We start from the raw sequence: 22,270 nt of genomic DNA, 5'->3' as shown, positions 1-22,270 counted from the left end.
TAATGTGTGGAGAGAAAAAACATTTATCAATTAAGTGTCTTCAAAACCTCCCAAGATTATGGGGCTTTAATGGCTGAATGATTTTGAAAGGAAAACTTGTAAATTGAACTGCACCTGAACTCATAACAAAAAGCCATTAAATTAATTGACTCTCTTAGTGCTTACCCAACAATAAGGCCGAGCTGTATATCCAAGTGAGGCCAGCTGAGATCTCTGTGGCATTTACCCTGATCCTCAGGCTGCTCCCGATGAGAGAAAGACAAAGCAGACCATCCTCACAAGGGAAATTATCTTCTTATGCAGTCTTAACAAAGGCTGAGGGGTAAGGCTATTGAAGAAGCACTTGCCATATTATTTTTGCCAGCTAATGTTCCAAAATGACTGGAGAACAAAGGTATAAATCAGATGCACCCCAGGGGACATGATTCAATTAAATAGATCCCCTAGAACTAGATTGCCTTCTGGGGAGGCAACTCATCTCCTAACTCTCTGCGAGCATCAGAGGAAAGGGATGAGCTGTACCCAAGGTCACAATGAGCTAGATAAAGCCCCGGGCAGAGAACATGTTGATTCCCTACCAGTCCCCTTCCTGGTTTATCTTTTTAATGTAAGTGGGACATTTCGAGCACCTGTTTTTGCCTGTTGCTTTCACATGTTATCCTAGTGAATCCTTACAACAGCCCTCTGATGTAAGTTATTATTAATCTCATTTTTCAGAAGGGGAAACTGCACCTCTGAGAGTCTAAGAGATTCACCTGTGAGCTAAGTGTGGAGTTCATCTGATCAAACTTTGTGTTCTTTTCATTCTTCACAAGAGGTGCCAAGGTCAGAAATCTCAAGGAGAGATGCAGAATGAGAACTTGCCTCCAATTTTTTCTTTTTTCTTTCCTTCTTTCCTTCCTCCCTTCCTTCTTCCCTCCCACTTTTCCTCCATCCTCCTTCCTTCCTTCCTTCCTTCCTTCCTTCCTTCCTTCTTTTTCTTCACAAAATAAGCCCAACTTTTCAGTGTAAAGTTTGAGGAATTTTGGCTGTAAACAATTGTGCAACTACCACCACAGTCAAAATGCAGAATCTTCCCACCACTCCAAAAAAAAAAAAATGCTCCTGTACCTCTCTGCAAGTTGATCCCTTCCTCTCCAGCCCCAACCCCTGACAACAACAACCCTATTTTCTGTCTCTGTAGTTTTGCCTTTTATAGTGTGTCATATGGACAGGATCATACACTATCAATCTTGTAGTAACTTCCAGTTTTACTTGACATGATGCTTTTGAGATTTATTCATCTTGTTGCACGATCAGTAGTCTCTTCTTTGATACTGCTGAGGAGCATTTCTCTGTGTGGATGTACCACAATTTGTTTATTCAGTCCCCAGTTGATGGACATTGGATTGTTCTCTTTTTTCCCCCTTTCTTTCTTTCTTTCTATTATGAATAAAACTGCTAGAAACACTCAACTTTTTGATTATTCTGCTGCTGTGAATATTCAGGTCTTTGCATAGCCATTGTTTTCCTTTCACTTGGATAAATACCCAGGAGTTGAATTTCTGGGACATATACAGTAAGTATGTTTAACTTTATAAAAAATAGTCAAACATTTTCAAAATGGCTATACCATTTTGCATTTCCAAAAGCAATGTGTGAGTGTTTAAGGTGTTCCACATCCTCACTAATGCTTCATAGTGTTCACCTTTTTCATTAAGCCATACCAGAGGTGAGTAGTGACATATCATTGTGGTTTTAATTTGCATTTCCTCAATAACTAATGGTGTTGAGTGTGTGATTACTGGCCATTTGTATATTTGGGAAAGTGTCTATATAATCTGCCTTTTGAAAATTTTTTTTTATCTTACTCTTGATTTGCAGGTGTTCTTTATATATGTTTGAATCAAATCCCTTATACCCAGTATGTTTTGAAAATATTTTCTCTCAGTTCATAGCTTGTCCTTTCATTTTGTTGAAAGTGTCTTTTGAAAAACAAATGCTTTTAATATTGATGAAGTCCAGTTTTTCATTTTCTTTTGCTATTTGTGTTTTTTTATGCTCTAAAAAATCTTTGCCTGACTCAAGTTCTTTGGGTTCAGCCATAAGAAGCCCCCCACAGGAAAGCAAAGTAAAGGAGGAAAGTGAGGTCAGAATTATTTTTCTTCTAGCTCCTTCCCTGCAAGATTAGGAAAAACTGGTTGAATCTCTCAAGGAGAAGTCACAGTTCCTGTCTGTGAGCCTTCTGCCTATGGCTCTATTTCCAGGTTCTTATCCTTTCACTGCCTTGTTGTTACTTGTCTTGGTGTACTCAATGATCTTTTGTAATTTCCCTATATCCCACTGACATCAGTGTAAATAATACTTTTATTAAACTGCCCACAAATTAACCGAATTGAGTGTACCATCTTGCAATATTCACCAGGAAGTCTTCTTGGGTTCCACAAAACATTCAGACTCACAAAACCTTCACCAGCCTCCTTCAGCACCATTCACTCAGAGATGTATAAGCTAGAAACCAAAGCTTGACACAAGGCAATGTCAGGAGTTCCTCTTGCAGGAGTCCCTAAAACAATCCACACAGATTGCCAGTCTCCCCAATGACATTTCAGTGTGAAGGAATGAGATTTACATTGGGCAGGTGTAAGAATCACCTTGGCTTAGAAGCCCCATGCCCCCAGTAGCCAATCTTCTATAACTGGGTTCCTGTAGAGACATGCCCAGATACAAAAGTCACCACATTCAGAGAAGCCTAAGGCTGTGATGTCCCGATCAGCTCATTTATGGTCTCCCCTAGCCCAGATACAATTTCCCCTGCAAGGGTTATTTCCATAATACCATAAACAATAACACCTTAAACTTAGTTGACATGTTACCTTCATCAAGTTCTTAGGGGAACAGATAAGTGAAAGTCACATTTTCATGCAGAAACATCTGTTCCCTACTGGATCACAGGCTATACATTCTCTGTATCTCCTTTGGTGTATTTAAACTATCTTGGAAAAATGGTAGTATGCTAAAATCTGCTCTATGTTTTTATGCATTTGTGCTTGTATTTCTATCACATTTTGTTTTATATTTTATTGGTTTTTTTCAACTCATAATATTTAATGACTGTTATATATTAGCTATACCTGTTATCAATTCCAACTGATCTTTGTTCTCTTTATGCTTTTGTGTTGATTGAACTTGCTTTCTTTGATCTGAACACTACCAACTTTAAAAAATTAATAGACTATCTCACCAAAATACTAGCCAATAGGATTCAACAGTACATTAAAGGGATTATTCACCATGACAAGTGGGATTTATTCCTGGGCTGCAAGGTTGGTTCAACATCCGCAAATCAATCAATGTGATACAACACATTAATAAAAGAAAGAACAAGAACCATATGATACTCTCCATAGATGCTGAAAAAGCATTTGACAAAGTACAGCATCCCTTCCTGACCAAAACTCTTCAAAGTGTAGGGATAGAGGGCACATACCTCAATATTATCAAAGCCATCTATGAAAAACCCATCGCAAATATCATTCTCAATGGAGAAAAACTGAAAGCATTTCCGCTAAGGTCAGGAACACGGCAGGGATGTCCGTTATCACCACTGCTATTCAACATAATACTAGAAGTCCTAGCCTCAGCAATCAGACAACAAAAAGAAATTAAAAGCATCCAAATCGGCAAAGAAGAAGTCAAACTATCACTCTTCGCAGATGATATGATACTATATGTGGAAAAGCCAAAAGACTCCACTCCAAAACTGCTAGAACTGGTACAGGAATTCAGTAAAGTGTCAGGATATAAAATCAATGCACAGAAATCAGTTGCATTTCTCTACACCAACAACAAGACAGAAGAAAGAGAAATTAAGGAGTCAATCCCATTTACAATTGCACCCAAAACTATAAGATACCTAGGAATAAACCTAACCAAAGAGACGAAGAATCTATACACAGAAAACTATAAAGTACTCATGAAAGAAATTGAGAAAGACACAAAGAAATGGAAAAATGTTCCATGCTCTTGGATTGGAAGAATAAATATTGTGAAAATGTCTATGCTACCTAAAGCAATCTACACATTTAATGCAATTCCTATCAAAGTACCATCCATTTTTTTCAAAGAAATGGAACAAATAATCCTAAAATTTATATGGAACCAGAAAAGACCACGAATAGCCAAAGGAATATTGAAAAAGAAAGCCAAAGTTGGTGGGATCACAATTCCAGACTTCAAGCTCTACTACAAAGCTGTCATCATCAAGACAGCATGGTACTGGCACAAAAACAGACACATAGATCAATGGAACAGAATAGAGAGCCCAGAAATAGACCCTCAACTCTATGATCAACTAATCTTCGACAAAGCAGGAAAGAATGTCCAATGGAAAAAAGACAGCCTCTTCAATAAATGGTGTTGGGAAAATTGGACAGCCACATGCAGAAAAATGAAATTGGATCATTTCCTTACACCACACACGAAAATAGACTCAAAATGGATGAAGGACCTCAATGTGAGAAAGGAATCCATCAAAATCCTTGAGGAGAACAGAGGCAGCAACCTCTTCGACCTCAGCCGCAGCAACATCTTCCTAGGAACATCGCCAAAGGCAAGGGAAGCAAGGGCAAAAATGAACTATTGGGATTTTATCAAGATCAAAAGCTTTTGCACAGCAAAGGAAACAGTTAACAAAACCAAAAGACAACTGACAGAATGGGAGAAGATATTTGCAAACGACATATCAGATAAAGGGCTAGTGTCCAGAATCTATAAAGAACTTAGCAAACTCAACACCCAAAGAACAAATAATCCCATCAAGAAATGGGCAGAAGACATGAACAGACATTTCTGCAAAGAAGACATCCAGATGGCCAACAGACACATGAAAAAGTGTTCCATATCACTCGGCATCAGGAAAATACAAATCAAAACCACAATGAGATACCACCTCACACCAGTCAGAATGGCTAAAATTAATAAGTCAGGAAATGACAGATGCTGGCGAGGATGTGGAGAAAGGGGAACCCTCCTACACTGTTGGTGGGAATGCAAGCTGGTGCAACCACTCTGGAAAACAGCATGGAGGTTCCTCAAAATGTTGAAAATAGAACTACCCTATGACACAGCAATTGCACTGCTGGGTATTTACCCTAAAGATACAAACGTAGTGATCGGAAGGGGCACATGCACCCGAATGTTTATAGCAGCAATGTCTACAATAGCCAAACTATGGAAAGAACCTAGATGTCCATCAACAGACGAATGGATAAAGAAGATGTGATATATATACACAATGGAATACTATGCAGCCATCAAAAGAAATGAAATCTTGCCATTTGCGACGACGTGGATGGAACTAGAGGGTATCATGCTTAGCGAAATAAGTCAATCGGAGAAAGACAACTATCATATGATCTCCCGGATATGAGGGAGAGGAGATGCAACATGGGGGGTTAAGGGGGTAGGAGAAGAGTAAATGAAGCAAGATGGGATTGGGAGGGAGATAAACCATAAGTGACTCTTAATCTCACAAAACAAACTGAGGGTTGCTGGGGGGAGGGGGTTTGGGGGGTAGGGTTATAATGGACATTGGGGAGGGTATGTGCTATGATGAGTGCAGGAAGTGTGTAAACCTGGCGATTCACAGACCTGTACCCCTGGGGGGGGGAAAATATATTATATGTTTATAAAAAATAAAATTAAAAAAAAATTTAATAAAAAAAATTAATAGACTATTGTTTTAGAGAAGTTTTAAATTTATAGAAAAGTAGATCAGAAAATACAGAATTCCCACAGTTGCCCTCATTATTTCCATCATTGTGGAGTTTGATTTGTTACAATTGATTAATCAATATTGATACATTATTAACTAAAATCTATTGTTTACATTAGGGCTTACTCTTTGTGTTGTACCTTCTATGGATTTAACCAAATATGATGACATGTGTCCCTCATTATAGGGTCATACAGAAGAGTTTCAGTGCCATAAAAACCCTCTGTGTTCCACTTATGTATCCTTCTTTCCTCCCCTCAACCCGGTGCAACCACAGATCTTACTGTCTCCAGCTTGGCCTCTTCCAGAATGTCATATACAATGCAGCCTTTTCAGATTGGCTTCTTTCACTTAGCAACATGCTTTTAAATTTCCTCCATGTTTTTGTGTGGCTTGATAGCTCATTACTTTTTATTGCTCCATGCTAGCTTTTGTTTCTGTTTTGTTGATGTCTCATTCTACATACCTCTTATCTTTAGCTTTTATAAATCATCTTATTTTAGGTGTAAACCTATAAAAAGTGCAGACTGGCCACCTGCTACTAGGGGGAGAGGCAGGAGACCTGAGAGCTTTCTCCTATGCTGCTGAAGGCTGAGGGCAGAGAGGAAAGTTGAGGGCAGATCCTGAGGCAATCAGACCCCAATCCCTGCAAAAGAGAAGGACCTGCTCCTGTTTTTAAGTACTTTGAGACTGTGATAATAACATCTAATGAGAATAACAGCAAAGCCTAAACCCGGTCCACTGCAGCCTAGATTGGCTCAATCTTTTACACTAGTGGCCTGACAAGGAAGATATATGACCATTCTGAGCATAAATACTATTTACTTTTAGTCCATACTATCATTTTATACATAATATCTCAGATTCAATTTAAAAAAAACTGTAAGTGAAAAAGCAAGAGCATGTGACCTAACTTTAAGAGAGGAAATGGTTTTAAAAAAAAAAAAAAAGATACAGAAATTGCTGTGCATGAGCAGCAGTGAAAAGAAAATTCAAAAAAAAATCTGAATACAAGTGTCAGATATGAAAAACATGATATGGAAATGAAGAATTATTTCAATGGACTTATCAGCAAACTTCAATAGCAGGGAAATGAAGAAGTGAACTAGAAAGTATAACAGCCAAAGCACAAAGAGAAAAAGAATAGCTAAGAAAGAAAACACAGAACTTTTCTAGTTATTTTTGCTGTTTAAAAAAAATACTGTGAACTTAATGGTTTAGGTTCACACTTCCACAATCAACTGACTTTATGTAAAAAAAAGAAAAACTGACAAAGTGATTCCACAGGGAAAAGAAAGTCTTTAGGAAGTGGTGTGAGAAAAACTGGATGCCATAAGAACTAAAGAACCTCAATTCCTGCCTCATACCACACACAAAAATTAATTTGAGGTGGATTCTAAGCCTGAAAGTAAAGACCAAAACTATAAAGTTTCAAAAACAGTTTGAGGACTTTGAATTAGTCAAAATTTCTTGAACAAGACACAGAAGTACCAATCACCAAAGCAAATTGATAAATTGGACTGAACCAAAATTAAAAATGTCTGCTCTTCAAAAGACACCAATAAGAAGACAGTGATCCACCAAAGGGCAAACAACATTCACAAAACATATATCTGACCAAGTAGCTATATCCAGAGTATATAAAGAAGTCATACAAGTTAGGATAAAAAGTTATGACAAAAAAAGGAACAACTGAATTTTCCAAAATGGTCAAAAGACTCTAACAGATACTTCCCAGAGGAAGATATATTAATAATATTTCTATCCAACAAAGACTAATGTCTAGAATGTCAAACAGTATGACTAAAAATCAAGCAAACGATCTGAACACACACACACACAAACACACACACGTACATGCGCACAGCCAAGAAGCAAAGAAAATGTTCTCAACATCATTAGTCATCATAGAAGTGTAAATTAGGGACATCTGGGTGGCCCAGTCAGTTAAGTGTCTGCCTTCAGCTCAGGTCATGATCTCAGGGTCTTGGGATGGAGCCCCATATCCCGCCCCTGCTCAGCAGGGAGCCTTCTTCTCCCTCTTCCTTTGTCCCTACCCCCACCCACCCCTGCCAGTGCTTATGCTCACGCTCTCTCTCAAACAAATAAATAAATAAAATCTTAAAAAAAAAAAAATGCTGAGCAAAATAAACATGACACAAAGGAGTACGTGCTCTAAGCCATAGACTAGATGTTTATGTCCTCCCCATCCCTCACACATATGTTGAAGCTTAATCCCCAGTATGCCAGTGTTTATATGGAGCTTCTGGGAGGTGATTAGATCGTAATGGTGGATCTCTCATGAATGGGATTAGTGCCCTTATAAAATAGACCCATCGAGCTCTCTCACTTTCTGCCATGAGCTTTCTCACTTTCTGCCATGTGGGAATATGGCAAGAAGGCAGCCATCTATGAACAAGGGTGTGGATTCTCACCAGACACTGAATCTGTGCCCTGATCTTGGACTTTCCACTTTCCAGAACTGTAAGATATAAATGTTTGTTGTTTAAGCTATTTAGTCTATGGTATTCTGGCTGTAACAGCCTGAACTGACTAGGACAATATATGATTTCATGTAGTTCTAAAATAAGTAAAATTAATCTATGGTGATAAAATCAGAACAGAGGCTGCTAGAATAAAGGGGAAAATGATTGGGAGGGATATGAAAGAACTTTTCTGGAATGATGGAAATCTTCTATACTCGAGAGAGGTGTGGGTTACTCAAGTATATGTGTTTTTCAAGACTAATTTACTCAAACACTTAAATCTGTGCATTTTAATATATGTACCTCGGTTTTAAAAAGATAGTGCCACTGCTGCTTAGGACTGGTTTATAAGCATCTACTGGTTTGTAGGAGACAGAGGAGTAACTAAGCTAGGAGTGACTAAGCCGGTAACTAAGTTAAGTCATCTTTACTGGTGACTAGATCTTTGAAAGCCATGACATTATCATGGTGTAGAAAAAACAAAAGCTAGTTTAAGACAGTGTTCTGGATTGGAAACCCAGGGGCTGCTTGGACGCTTGTGGAGAATGGAGAAAAGTAAGCATAGAAGGTGAAAGGCAGGAAAGGAAAACAAAAGACTTCAAAATGAGCCTGCAAACTAAGGTTCCAAATTACAGAAGAAATCAAATGCTAAGAGAGGCAGTCAACAAAATCAATACTCAGAGCATGAATTCATCTCAAATACAACTAATCCTTTAGCTCAAGTCTAACACAGACTTTATAAGAAGTATCCTAAGTATTGTCAGCAAGAGCTCGGAAGGAACCATACCTATTAAAAATTAAACAACAAAATGCTTTAAAATGATATTTAAAAATACTGATACAAAAGCAGAATGGGGGTGTCTGGGTGGTTCAGTGGGTTAAGCAGCTGACTTTGGCTCAGGTCCTGGGATTGAGCTCCCCAACAGGCTCTGCACTCAGTGGGGAGTCTTCTTCTCCTTCTCCCTCTCTCTCTGCTCCTCCCTGAACGTATGATTTCATTCTCTTCCTCTTGCTAATAAATAAAATCTTTTAAAAGATAAAAATGGATAAATGTGAAAAAAGCAACTGTAAAAGTTGGAAAAGATTTGTAAAGTTATTTTAAAAAAAACACACAATTACAAGACATCCTGAACTCTGCTCTTATTTTAGATGCTTGTGTTCAATTCCAAGGCATCTTACTATTTCTCAGTCACAATTTCTCCAATAAAATTTTTTGATGGATTAAAAAAAAAACCCACTGGTCAGTTGACTATGTAGTCTAAACTAAACACAAAGAATGAATTTGTGAATTTGAAGATGGTCCTGAGAAATTCTTGCCCAGGATTCAGCATACAGAGACACAGACTATGATTTTTAAAAACATGAAAAGACAGTTACAAGACATGGAAGGTAGATCAAGGAACTCCAAAGGGAGCCCCTAAAAAGCACTAGCAGATAATAGCTGAAGAAATAATAAAATGGTTTTCCCAGGTTGAAGAAATATCTAAATCCTCGGATCAAAATCACATTCCCTGTACCGAGCTAGATAATAAAAAATAAATTCACATCTCGACAAGAGTAATGGAGCTGAAGAGGATTAAAGATAAAGATAATCCTTAATCCCTTAAAAGTCATCTATTAGGAAGAACAGCTGATCTGTAGGGGAACAAGACATGACAGCAGATTCCTACCTTACCGCAGTAGATGCCAAAAGACAACGGAAGAACTATCACTAGAAGGTCACATTTGGCTAAACTAGTCTTTGGAAGTGAGGGCAGAATGAAATTCTGGTCCAACAGATGGAGCGCAAGAGAATCTACCACCAACAGATCTTCACTAAAGCAACTTTTCAAAGACTGCTTCAGCAAGAAGAAATGTAAACCCGAGAGGAGACAGGATAAAACTAAATAGGGAGCACCAAAATGGATAAAATTTGTTAGTAAACTGCCACTGTTGATTGTTATTTTAAAGTTACTTTTTGTGTTTTAAAAAAAACAAGGTAAAAGCTCTTGGGTTAGTTTTTCCTCACTCCCCTCAGTGTAGTTATGTCACTCATTAAAAACATGTGTTTTTGCTTGTATTCATTTTATTTACTTGTTGGTTTTGAGTAAGTGAAAAAAATACTGTGGTTCTAAAATTCTGTGGTATTTTTGAATTCTGAAGTATTCAAAAATATTTACTCAAAAAAGCATCCCTCCTCCCATCTCGTCTACCCTGTTCTTATTCCTTCATCTTTTCCACTCAGTTTTTCTACCTACCTGCTGTAGGTAACCACAGTCTAATGGATTTCTGGTCTAGTCTTCCCATGTATCTTTCTCTAAAAGTGGTCAGATACATGTGTATATCCATTTTCTTCTTCCTTCCTATATAAGAGGTAGTTTCAGTGGTGCCACCTTCATCCATTAAGTATGTTTTAATAGCTTTAAATCACAGAGAGAAAAGTTTGAAATCTCAATCCTTTCCTTCTCAGAAGCCTGTTGTGGGAAGTTTGTTTTATTTTGCAGATTTGCCTGCCCTGTCCTCAAGAACATTCTAATTCACTGACCAGTGGGAATTTGGAGATAATACCTGGGCTTCACCCACTTACAGAGGTAAGCTGTAGCCTCATACAAGACAAAATGTTGTAAGTCAGATGCTACCTTCAGAATGACATGTGATGAGCTTTGATTTAGATAATGGCTCTTATGGTGACCTTTCCTAAATAAACATGATTCAAAGCAAGCTGATTTTTTTTTTCTTTTGACCAGAGAACTCTCTAGGACATAATATTCCTATTCTCCTATAGGTGGGCCCATCACCTCATATGAACAAAGAAAATTTTCTTTGAATGGAGATACTATAATCCTCCATACAAGCTCTTCTTCTCAGCCTTGTAAGAGCCACAAAGCTGAGAAACTCACCTTCTGTGTCTTCATCTGAATTTGAAAATGTTGAAAAAGTTGAAAAAGACAGAGACAAGGGAAGACCTCTTTCTACTCCACGGGAGACCTCCCACAGCATGGGTTACAGCCATGAATCAATACTCTAGGGCTATTTTTCTTCAAAAAAAACAGACACATTTCTGCAACATTACTATACTTTTATTCTCGATCTAATCTTCCCTGAGGAGTTAAATATCTTCTAGAGAGTCGAACGTAAGAACAACTCTCATCGTACTTTATTTTTTAAGGGTGAAAATAGAAGCTGAGTCAATTGATCACAGAAATGAGAGGGAACATGCCATTATATTTTAACCAGTGTGTAAAGAAGGCTCTTATGTAACCAGTCATCCTGGCCCTTCTCTCCAGAGAATTTTGTTTTTCAGCTAATTGCTGTTGGGATGAAGCTTTATAGCTTTGGAGTCCTCGTAGCCATCTTCCTCTTGTGTGAGCAGCATGTCTTCGCTTTTCAGAGGTAACCTAATAGAACCTTAAATAGTGGGCGGCCATTTTCCTCACTTGTTTGCTCCACATGGAATCTAGTCAGTGCACTAACCTGGGGAGCAAAATGTTAAATGTTTGAAGGTCAGCTCTTTCAGAAACTTTCCATGTTGCCCTGAAAAATAGTACATTTCAGTGTAATAAGGCTCTCACTAGATTCAGGGTCTTTTTTTTTTTTTTTTTTTCTTTTCTGTCTCTACTTTTATTACTGAGAGAAAGCTGGATGATATGTGTATTCAGTGGCTAGGAAGATTAAAGAAACGGAAGCTTTTATAAAAATAATTATTTATACTCTAACACATCATTTACATTTTGGTCATTTACATTTTTTGGTCTTCATACACAAAATATATTAACTGGGTAATTTGTATTAACTATGAGTAACTGAATATTTTCCTCTTGTACATAGAACAGAGGAAGGAGAGGAAGGATAAGGTATGAAATAGGAGGTTTAGGTTATGCATGGGTTTTCACAAGAGATAAGAAAAGAAGAAGACTTATGTTATAAGGAACACATATATGAACATATCTAATTCTTATTCTGCTTAGTTGAGTGATTCCCTAGAGAGTTCTTACTATAAACTACTTAGAAGAGTACAAATGAATCTTGTCTTCTAACATATATAATATATGGTAAATATCCCCAGCTATGTGTAATACTGTGATGTATTTACTAGTGAACTCGTAGACTTTTAAAATTGGTATTATTTCATTTGGAATTATCTTTTTTTTTTCCTTTGTTTTGCTTCTGTCGTTCTTTTCTTTTCCAATTACCTCTAAGACAAAAGCCTCTCCCAATTTAGTGAATAGTAAAGAGTGAAAAAATCAACGAGGGACAGGAAAATTCTCTCAGAAATACTTATCTCGGGGCTGGGTGGCTCAGTCGATTAAGTGTCTGCCTTCGGCTCAGGTCATGATCCTGGGGTCTTGAGATCAAGCCCTGTGTGGGGCTCTCTGCTCAGCAGGGAGCCTGCTTCTCCCTCTCCCTCTGTTCCTCCCCCCCCCCCCTTGTTTGAACAAATTCGAAAAATCAGAAAAAAAAAAAAAAAAAAAACTTTTCTGAGTCAGAAAGAGACATGGGATAGCATTTAAGAAAACAGAGCTTGACTTGAGAGCCTGATGCTGTGTTTGTACATCATCACTGGGTTTTTTTGTTCAATATGATTGTCAAGTGTCATTCAGTGAGGTCCATCACCAAATAATGATTGTTATTGAATCGACATGGGAGTCAGATTGCTGGAGTAACTGGTGACCTATATCTCTATGTGTTATCAATAAATAAGATGCCTATAATTTCTAAGGTCCTTGCCAGTTCTAATGTCCCATAACTTGGTGATTGGCTTTAATTAAAGGTAGGGAAGAAGGAAGGAGGAAATCTGGTATCAACACGTCAGGCTGGGAATGGTAGACACTGGCAGTATCGTCCACAGAGAGGGGAAAGGGAAGGAACTCATGATTATTTAGCACCATGTGTTGCCTCACGCACTGGGCCAGGCACTTAGTAATGCCATCTCTTTAAATGCCTACAATCCTACACCCTAGGAATCTTGATGGCGACATCTTACAGAGAAGGAAACTGAGCCCTATAGGAAGGATAAATCATTTGTCCCAAACCAAACAGTAAGGGTAGAGTTTATATTCAAACCCATGTTCGCCTCATTTCAACTTGCTTCCCTGAAATGCATTGCCTGTAAAATCTGGGAATTAGGAAGAGAGCTCATCTGATGGAGGTAGGATTTAGTCATGGTGAGTCTGCAGAGAAGACAGGCCATCCAGAGTGCAGCCTGGGAGAGGGCCGGGCTGGAAGTTCAGTGTCAAGGGCCTTACCTGGCAGCGGGTCTTTGGTGGCGTGGCTCTGCCCCTTGGCAGTTGGTTGCTGTAGAGCCTGGAGGGCTCACCCACACACCACCGCCTGGATCATATCATGAACTGAACTCCTAGATAAGACGATCCTTAGCAAGATACTTCAAAAGCTATACCATGTCGCTTCAAAATGAGGAAGCATGTAACAGTTTAGTGAACTAAATATGCAAATAAAGGACTTACACACACACACACGCACACACACACACAAATAGCAAAGAAATGAATGAGAATATTTCTTCAGGCACGGCTTTTCTTACTGTTCTTGCTTCAGCGTATATTTTGGAGTCTGATCGATACCTATGCTTGAAGGGGGAAATAAGAATAGGGCTGTAATTTAACCAATCACATGGTATTGAAAATATTGTCTGTGTGTATTGGGGAAGGGAAACTTGCCGCTCTGTGGGCAGATATATACCTGATTTCTCCGTCCAATGCCTCCACTAGAAAAAACATTCCAAACTCTTCTTTCTGTGAGTACAAATAATTTTTTTTAACCAACTGATTCTGAGCTCTGCTTTTCCAGGAACAGCCCATTACTGAAGCTAAACGGGAAACCTAATTTCATTCAGGGTGAGAGACTGATGAATTATTTCTGGGGGCAAGAATACAATCACTCCTAAAAAGAGCTTATGGGCTGGCTTTTCCCTAAAGCTGTTCTCTGTTACTGTTTTCTTGTCGTGATCATTTTCCTAACAACACTTTTTCTTCAGGCGATCTCTTACTGGCTGATTTGTAGATGCATTTTGAGATGTCTCATCCCTGAAATGCCCCCACCCGAGAACGAAAAAAGTTTTAAAGGCATTAATACCATATGCCAAAGAGAAAAGCAGCCAAACAAACAAACACCAAAACATTGTCTCCGTAGTCACTTGCTGTTCAAAGCCAAACTGTAAAGGGCAAAAATAAAACCCTAGCAAGAACCTTGTCAACAAAGACATTCATTGTATTGGGCTCTGATGAGCTAAGGGCAGCCTGTCAGCGGAGGCAATTTATTTGAAATAGGAAATTGGGGGAAAGTACGGAAAGAAGGAAAAAGAATCAGGAGAATGGTTGAGGAGAGAGGGCTTCTGAATTATTAATAGACCACAGAACTTGATCCTTCTGTCAACTTCATATACTATCTGCCACTGGAGACCCGTTTATCGTCTTTCCCTTAGCTCCCCCTGATATATTATTTTCATCTTAAAGAACAGGGCACTGGTGGTCCTAAAACGTCGTGATGCATAAAACAAAATTGCAACCTCGGGCGCTCTTCCACTGTTCAGAGGCATCTCACCAGCTTTTCAAATTCAAAAATAATCTTGCAGAACTATGGCAAATGTGAGCCTCCTCCTGTAAACATAGCAGGGGACAGAGCTTGATGAAAATCTTCATATTCTTAGAGGGGAAGTGACAGAGGAAATGTTCTCTGGTATTAAAATCTCCAGATCTGGAAATAGCCCCAGAGCTGCCTCTTTGAAACTCAGTTTATTTTTTTGTGTAAAATGACCTGTTATTTCACTGTGCTTACACTTTTCCCTATTCGTTATTTGGTGCAAGACTTTTTTTTTTTTTTTTAAATTTTCAGCGGGCTATTTGTTAAATCCTCTACCACTATCACTTCAAAAGTGATAGTGATGCAATCAGAGATGCAATCAAAACATTTCTTTAGGGATGCCTGGGTGGCTCAGTCATTAAGCGTCTGCCTTCGACTCAGGTCATGATCCCAGTGTCCTGGGATGGAGCCCCACATGAAGCCCCCCATGGGGCTCCCTGCTCAGCAGGAAGCCTGCTTCTCCCTCTCCCTCTCCCACTCCCCCTGCTTGTGTTCCTTCTCTCTCTGTCTCTGTCAAAGAAATAAATAAAATCTTCAAAAATTAAAAAAAAATTAAATTCAATTAAAAAAAACATTTCTTTATTTTCTCGTCTCCCTTTGCCCCATTGTGTTCCATGTGGTGGAGTAATCTTTCTCTACTCCTACATGGAAAGTGTACAGATTCTGACTTTTTAGTCCACTCTTAAGTAACTGATAATTTTAGGGTCCTGTTAACATGCAAACAATCTCAATTTAGAAACTAAGTATCGGGTCCATTCAAGGTTTATTCAAAGGTCAGTCTTTACAGGAAAACAACCCCTCACCCCCTCTCCATACACACACCTTACTCTTCTTCTTTTTGCCTTTTTCTTGGGTTTTAACTTCTTAGGAATTTTTCAGATTCCTTTGCTGAGGAATTCTCCAGACCAGGGATAGATGCATCTCTCACTAGGTAGCCCATTGTGATTCTATGTTTCACCCCTAGGGATCTTACATTCACCCCCACATTCTTACCCCTGTAGGTGGCGCTATCTGACACCATCTGAGTTATAACTACGTGCCCATGAAATATTTCTTCTTTTGATTTTAATTACTGTCCATCCAACTGGGGACCAGCCACATACATGGTTAGCTTCCTTGGGAACAAGCCAGGAACAAACCAGGCACCAGTCCTTGTGTCTCTCAACTTGAGGAAACATGTTCAGACTCTCCATTAGCCTCCTTGGAAGTCTTCCCTACTAGCTAGAGATGAGGGAAGTCACACCCCCAAATTCCATCCCCTTCAGGAGAAACGGTACTGACAGAAATGTAATAACTTGCTCCAAAGAAATGTTGACTCAAATCTTCTCTCTTTCTCCACTCTGACCACTAGCTTCTTTCTGATGAAGTAAGGAGGTATTGAGTCAGGAAACTGAATTTCAGAAACTAAGTTCTACGTAAGGTGACCTGACTGACCCTCATCCCATTTCCTGGTTCTATTGTATTGGTGCTTGGGCCAAGCAGATGGAAACAGGAAGATCCAGCTCACCACAGCTGGAACCCGGATACATTAATATATTTTATGGTGCATTTTTACCCTCCTAATTTTAGTCCTCCCCATTTCCCAATTTACTTTTCTATATTTCCTGAAATTTTTTCTCCTTAAGAAAGAGGCCCCATTGGGATTGGGATGCCTGGGTGGCTCAGTTGGTTAAGCCGGTGCCTTTGGCTCAGGCCATGATCCCAGGGTCCTGGGATCAAGTCCTGAATCCGGCTCCTTGCTCCTCAGGGAGCCTGCTTCTTCTCTCTTCTCTTCTCACTCTGCATGCTGCTTATGTGTGCTCTCTCTCTCTGACAAATAAATAAATGAAATCTTTTTATAAAAAGAAAGAGACCCATTGGGATAACACATTTTTTCTTTTTTTTCTCTTTTCTGTTGACTAAATTCAGTCAAATACATTAGAAAAATGCCCTTATCTTCTAGTCAACACAATCCTTCCCTTATGTGGGATTGAAATTTAGCCTATTTGAATAACGGAGAGCTCATTACTATGTAAAAGGCATCCCATTTTGTTGTTAGCTTAAGCTGTTAGGAAGTTCACTCTCAAATTATGATTTACTTATATGAGTCGCCACTTCTTTATATTTCATACCAAAAGAGAGCTCGGACTTCTTCACTCTTTGGCTCAAATTCCCCAGATGGGGCCCAATGACTTTATAAATTAGGGCCACAATCCTGACCCCAGTTTCTGAGATCCTCTGTGGTCAGGTCCCGCCTCACCCATTCATCCTGGTTTTATTTCCTGGTTCAGCCCGGCAGAAACCCCATATTCCTGCCCACCCAGATCACTTGCTCCACTTTTGCTTTTCCACTGATGTATCAGAGCCAGTTTTTTCTCCAATTCATTTGCCAAATTTCTACTTATCTCAGTCTAATGGTGTAACTTCCCCCTTCACTTACCAGATCCTGACCATCTCAGAAGTCCGGCTCAAAGTGTCTCTATTCTCTGATGGCTTCAGCCCCAAATAACTTCTGACTCTGTATTCTTATAACAGAGAATACAAACTCATAAAGCACTTTACATGTTTTATCCCAGATAGTAGATCTTTGTATTTGTTGTCAGTTAGTTTCCCCAGGAAGCTGTCTCTGAGATAGAGATTTGCATTTAGGAAGTCTCCTGGAAAGCGATCTTGGGAGCAACAGTGGTGCAGGGATGAAAGAAAGAGAACTGGGATGAGGAGAAACTGAAAAACAATGCAGTCACATGAAGCCCTGGGATCCCTAAAGCCAGTTGTCCTTGCAGGGTTGTCCCAAGCTGGGGTATTTATGAGTCATTGGAGGTGGGCTATACCTGGGAGGAGGCATGACCTTGGCAACATGTCTTTCTTCGGTCAAGGAAAATTCCTGGAAAGGGACTTGAGTGACAGCAGCCAACACTCGCAGAATCTGGGAAAATGAGCATTCATTCCTGGTTGGGGACCTGGGAAGCGCAGCATAGCATCTCCTATAGTCCTGCCCTTGTGCCACTCAGATCGATCTGCTTCCAAAGCAAGCTTTGGGAGCAGCTCCTCTGGATTCTGGTTGCTCTATTTTGCTGGAGGAAATACACAAGAGGAACATCAGTGGGATTAACCACAGCCCACCACAGCTATACCTAGTCTTGAGTTGATAACCAATACTCATTTTTTTCCTTTTCTCCGATCCATTCTGTTTCCCTTTCACCAGCACTTACCATGGTCTAGGTGACTTATCTGGTGAGATGACCCAGCCCCTTGACCTTCAAGGGTCTGAGCCTCTATTCACCATGTCCTTTTGGACCTTGACTGTTGCATCTGTCCATATACAACAAAATTGGACAAGGGAGTTTTACAGAATGCCTAAGTTTATCATCTGTGTACCAGATGTATTCTTCCCTGCCAGCTTAACTGTGTGAATGCAGCCCTCAGCATCCTCCTGATGATCGAGGTCACCTACCCCTTCCCGCATAACTCCTCTCCTTCCTGATAATCTTTAGGGCCGAGGAATCTGAAATGACTGGGTAGCAGCAACAGCTGTCAGTTTAATAAGACTCTTGCCATGACTTTTGTGGGAGATTTTCTCTTCTGGGAAGCAGATCTTTTAAATTTATAGAGACATAGTTGTAGTTTGCAAGTACGAATCCCCCTTATTCACTGGTGGTGAATAAAGCCGCTTCAACTTGGTGCCTAGAACCAGGTGTTCTAACTTGTGGGGACACTGCACCATATAATGATTATTGATTTAAAACTGCATCCTGGAACACGTTGCCCCTTTCCAAGCTAGCACCTCAGCTAATCCATTCTTATTTCTGTATGAGTCTAGCAGCTTCTGCATGATGTGGTATGTAATATGCCCAGTGGATCCCACGGTAATGCGCCCATTCTGTACCTCCCTTGTTGTAAAGCGGATCCCTTAATCAGATACAGTGTTAGGTGGGATCCTTTGTGGATCACACACTATATGGTAACATCCTTGTATGGTAACATTAGTTGAGGCCCTGCAGGTAAAAGAGGCAAATCCAGACCCAGAATGGAAAGAACCCAAAGTAGGCAATTTCTCACCAAGTGGTTGCTTGGTTTCTTCGTGGAATGGTGCTGATTTGAGGGCTTGGTTTTGGTTTCTGTTGCTGTCAAGCTGGACATTTGCCAGCAACAGGTGCTCTATCGACCTTGGTGAGTAGCAACCCATCCTGTCGGCCATGCAAAACTTCATCCTTGCCATCAAGGCTATTCTTTCATGTGCCTTAGTGCCAACCCTGGGGTGACTGTTGACAGAAGCTGGCTGACATCAACTGACTAATCATTTTGTTTACATAGTTACATAGTTTGCCTATTGTTTGGTGGGTGTTCTCTGTTAGGTGTTACAAAGATCTCCACACTTTGTTCCCACTTCCTTACTCCTCCAAGAAGCAAACACCAAGATGGAATTAGACGTACAAGAAATGTATTCAGAAAAATGCTGGAGAGGAATAAATGAGGAAGGGACAAGAAGAGGCTCTCGGGAAAGACATACTGCAATGCTGGTGTAATCCCTGTGGAGGAAGAAGGAAAGGAAGGAAGGTGGAATACAGAAGGTCTTAGATTGTAGTGCAATTCTAAGAAAACTTTTGCGAAGTTGATATGATAGTTCTTGAGCTAATGTCATCTATCAGAAGAGCCCCTCCCCCGCCACCCATCTTTCAGTAATGAGCCTGTCTTGGTATCCCTACCATGCTCAGTTATTAGCTGGAAGCAGCTAGTGAAAAATAAGGCCTTAGCATTAACATAGGGACAGAACTCAAGCACAGTAGCTGGGACCTTCCATCAATTACACATCTTTGAGTTGGAGGTCTTAGAGATGTGTTCTCATGGCTACTGCTCCATTAGCTGATCCACATGTAGCATGTGTCAGTATGAGTTGAGAGGAAGGGCCACCTGCTCATGCACCTCACTTGTGTCCCCAGATCCTACCTGTGCCTGATCCCATATGTATCCGTTCTGTCTAATGATGGATTTCTGGTTGGCCTGCCCAACCTCAATACATGACAAGTGTGTGAGTTACCTATTGCTACTCTAACAGATTAACACAAATCAGAGTCTTAAAACTGCACAAATGTATTATCTTACATTTCCATTGTTTAGATATTAAAAATGGGTCTCACTGGGCTGAAATCAAAGTGTTGGCCACCATTCTGTTTCTTCTCTAGGGGTTTTGAGGGGAAAATCTGCATCCTTGCTTTTTCCATTTCTAGAGGCTACACTCATTCCTTGGCTTATAACCCCAAACTTTTCTCTTCGAAGCCAGAAAAGGCAGGTTGAATCCTTCTTGCACTGGATCACTCTGAACTATTCTTAGACCACATCTCCCTTTGCATCACTCTCTGTCTCCCTTCTCCACTTTTGAGAATATTTGAAAGATCACTGTGCTTATCCAGATAATCCAACATAATTATGCCATCTCAAAATACTTAGCTATATTTGCAAAGTCACTTTTACGGTGTAAGACAACAGGTTCACAGGTTCTAGGGATTAGGACATGGGCATTTTAGGGGGCCATCCATCTTCCTACCATAGTGAATATGATAAAACCCAGCTCATGATGGGTGAGACTGGCTCTATGACTACTTGTTACCCATGGCCAGGCATTCCATTTCTACCAGGGCCCAACAGCATGTCAAAAACTGTTTTTTGCAAGGTGTATAGTTCTTCTTTGCAGATGTCATGGCCTTGCTGTACGTATCTACATTGTGATTCTCCTGTTGGGACATGCCAAAACCTCTAAGTGGCATCTTTTCCCACCACAGACATTTCTAATCCTTTATGGCCTGCCCAGGCCATATGGCCCAATGACAGGGGCTCTTGAACAACAGCCTGAACCTTTCTGTTCTGGGCCTCTCCATCACAGAGATGATAGTCTTTCCTGTCACCCAATAAATGGGTTGAAGCAGTATTCCAAATGAGGTATATCCCAAACCCAAGAGACTCACCAGAAACTATGTTCCTTTCTTCATCAGGAGAGATATAAATTCTGTCCTTAATTTGGAGTGAATTTCCCAACCTATCCCAGATCTCTAGACCTTTAAAATTTCCCTAGTATGACAGTCCCCTGAATCTTTATAGTATTAGCATCCCCCCAAACACACACACACACACACTCACAACCTTGGGAGCACATGTGCCTCTAACACACCTGGCATTTCTTGCTCACCTGATCCAAGATTCATGTGATATCCTTGATATCATAACTTGGGATATCCAGACAGGCTAGTTAGCGGAAAAACTAAGTCAAGCTGAAGCAAGATTCCCACTGTGTACTGGTGATTGTACCAAGTAGATTGTTTGTGGTTCTTTTTTCTGATACAGGCAGCCTGCTCAACAGCTGAATACTGTATACCTAAGACTCTGCCCAGCCAAGATACCACACTGAGCAAAGTGGCTCCAATTTGTCCCTATTTGGTAGAATCTGGATTGTATACTGTCATCCACTAGGACCCATATGGTTTTTGTGAAAGCCAGACTAATGAATTTAAAGTGGATTTGTGGAAACCACCATCCTTGCATCTTTTGGTCTTTAAGGGTGACAATAATATCTGCCATTTCTCTCAGAATGCTTCTTTGGTTTGTTTGGGTTTTTTGGCTTCTCCTGGGTGAGGGTGAAGTCTGGCTGACCTGTTGGCTTTTCCGACCATTATAGCTCTTACTTTACAGGAAAGGAACTGACATGGGGGTTCTACCAATTACCCTGTGTGTCCATCTCAGTTTTACGTTTGGGGACCAGGGAAATGATCATAGGGGTGGGGGAGATTCATAGACCCAGTACCTCCACCAAGAGCTGGACCTACACTAGGATTCCAGACCTCCAGGTGTCAATGTCAGCCTGGATCTTGCATCCAAAAGACCTCAAAATGATTGAGTATTTCCCTTTCTGCAGTGTGCAGAGTTCCTGAGTCCATTTTCATAGGTTTCTTTGGGAAGGAACCGGAGGAAGTCATTATCATATACCCTTTCTATACTGTTGCAGGGTCTTTCCTTGTGGGAATTTGCCTCCCCACTTCAGGAAAGAGATTCTGAGCCTAAGAACTAGGTCTAAGAAGCTACATCTGGAAACTGGGCAATGCATTGTGACTCTTGGTGGGGATAGCTGTCCTTAGCTTTTCTCATATTCATCCTTGATTTATTTCGATTGTAAAGATTGAGCAATACTTTTGTTGGCTGCCATTTATCTTGCCCTTGAGAATTCTATGTTCTCTTAACTAACTCTAAGCTTTCCATGGGTCATTTTCTTCTGGGCCCAACTTGTCAAGTATGGTTAAACACTGCCACCTGGCTTCTATTGTGTAACAATTCATCACCCCCATTGCTACCGGGGAGCTCAGTCTTATAATGTCATCTCTTACATTCAGCCCTCAGAATCTACTCCCACCTCACCTCCTACCCCCAACCCCCAAGGTTAAGTCATGACATAATCTGACTGCACAAGGGCTGAGTATGTTAA

At 40.1% G+C, this 22,270-nt stretch overlaps 1 protein-coding gene across 2 annotated transcripts in view; it reads left to right on the top strand.

The window, feature by feature from the left end:
• Positions 1 to 11,410: 11,410 nt before the first annotated feature.
• CPB2 (carboxypeptidase B2) overlaps positions 11,411 to 22,270 on the top strand; it is a 59,049-nt gene continuing 48,189 nt past the window's right edge. Inside the window, exon 1 of one of the 2 annotated variants that reach the window (XM_032874008.1) lies at positions 11,411 to 11,613. In XM_032874008.1, the coding sequence (XP_032729899.1) occupies positions 11,540 to 11,613 (74 nt within the window). In that variant the 5' untranslated portion in view covers positions 11,411 to 11,539. The remainder of the gene's footprint in view (positions 11,614 to 22,270) is intronic. The other variant, XM_032874007.1, reaches the window with a different exon arrangement.

Source organism: Lontra canadensis, unplaced genomic scaffold (assembly GCF_010015895.1).
Source record: "Lontra canadensis isolate GAN:19392208 unplaced genomic scaffold, GSC_riverotter_1.0 scaffold51, whole genome shotgun sequence".
In the NCBI taxonomy this organism is placed as follows: domain Eukaryota; kingdom Metazoa; phylum Chordata; class Mammalia; order Carnivora; family Mustelidae; genus Lontra; species Lontra canadensis.
Note: the sequence above shows the minus strand (reverse complement) of the source record. Positions and strands in the feature narration are given on the sequence as shown.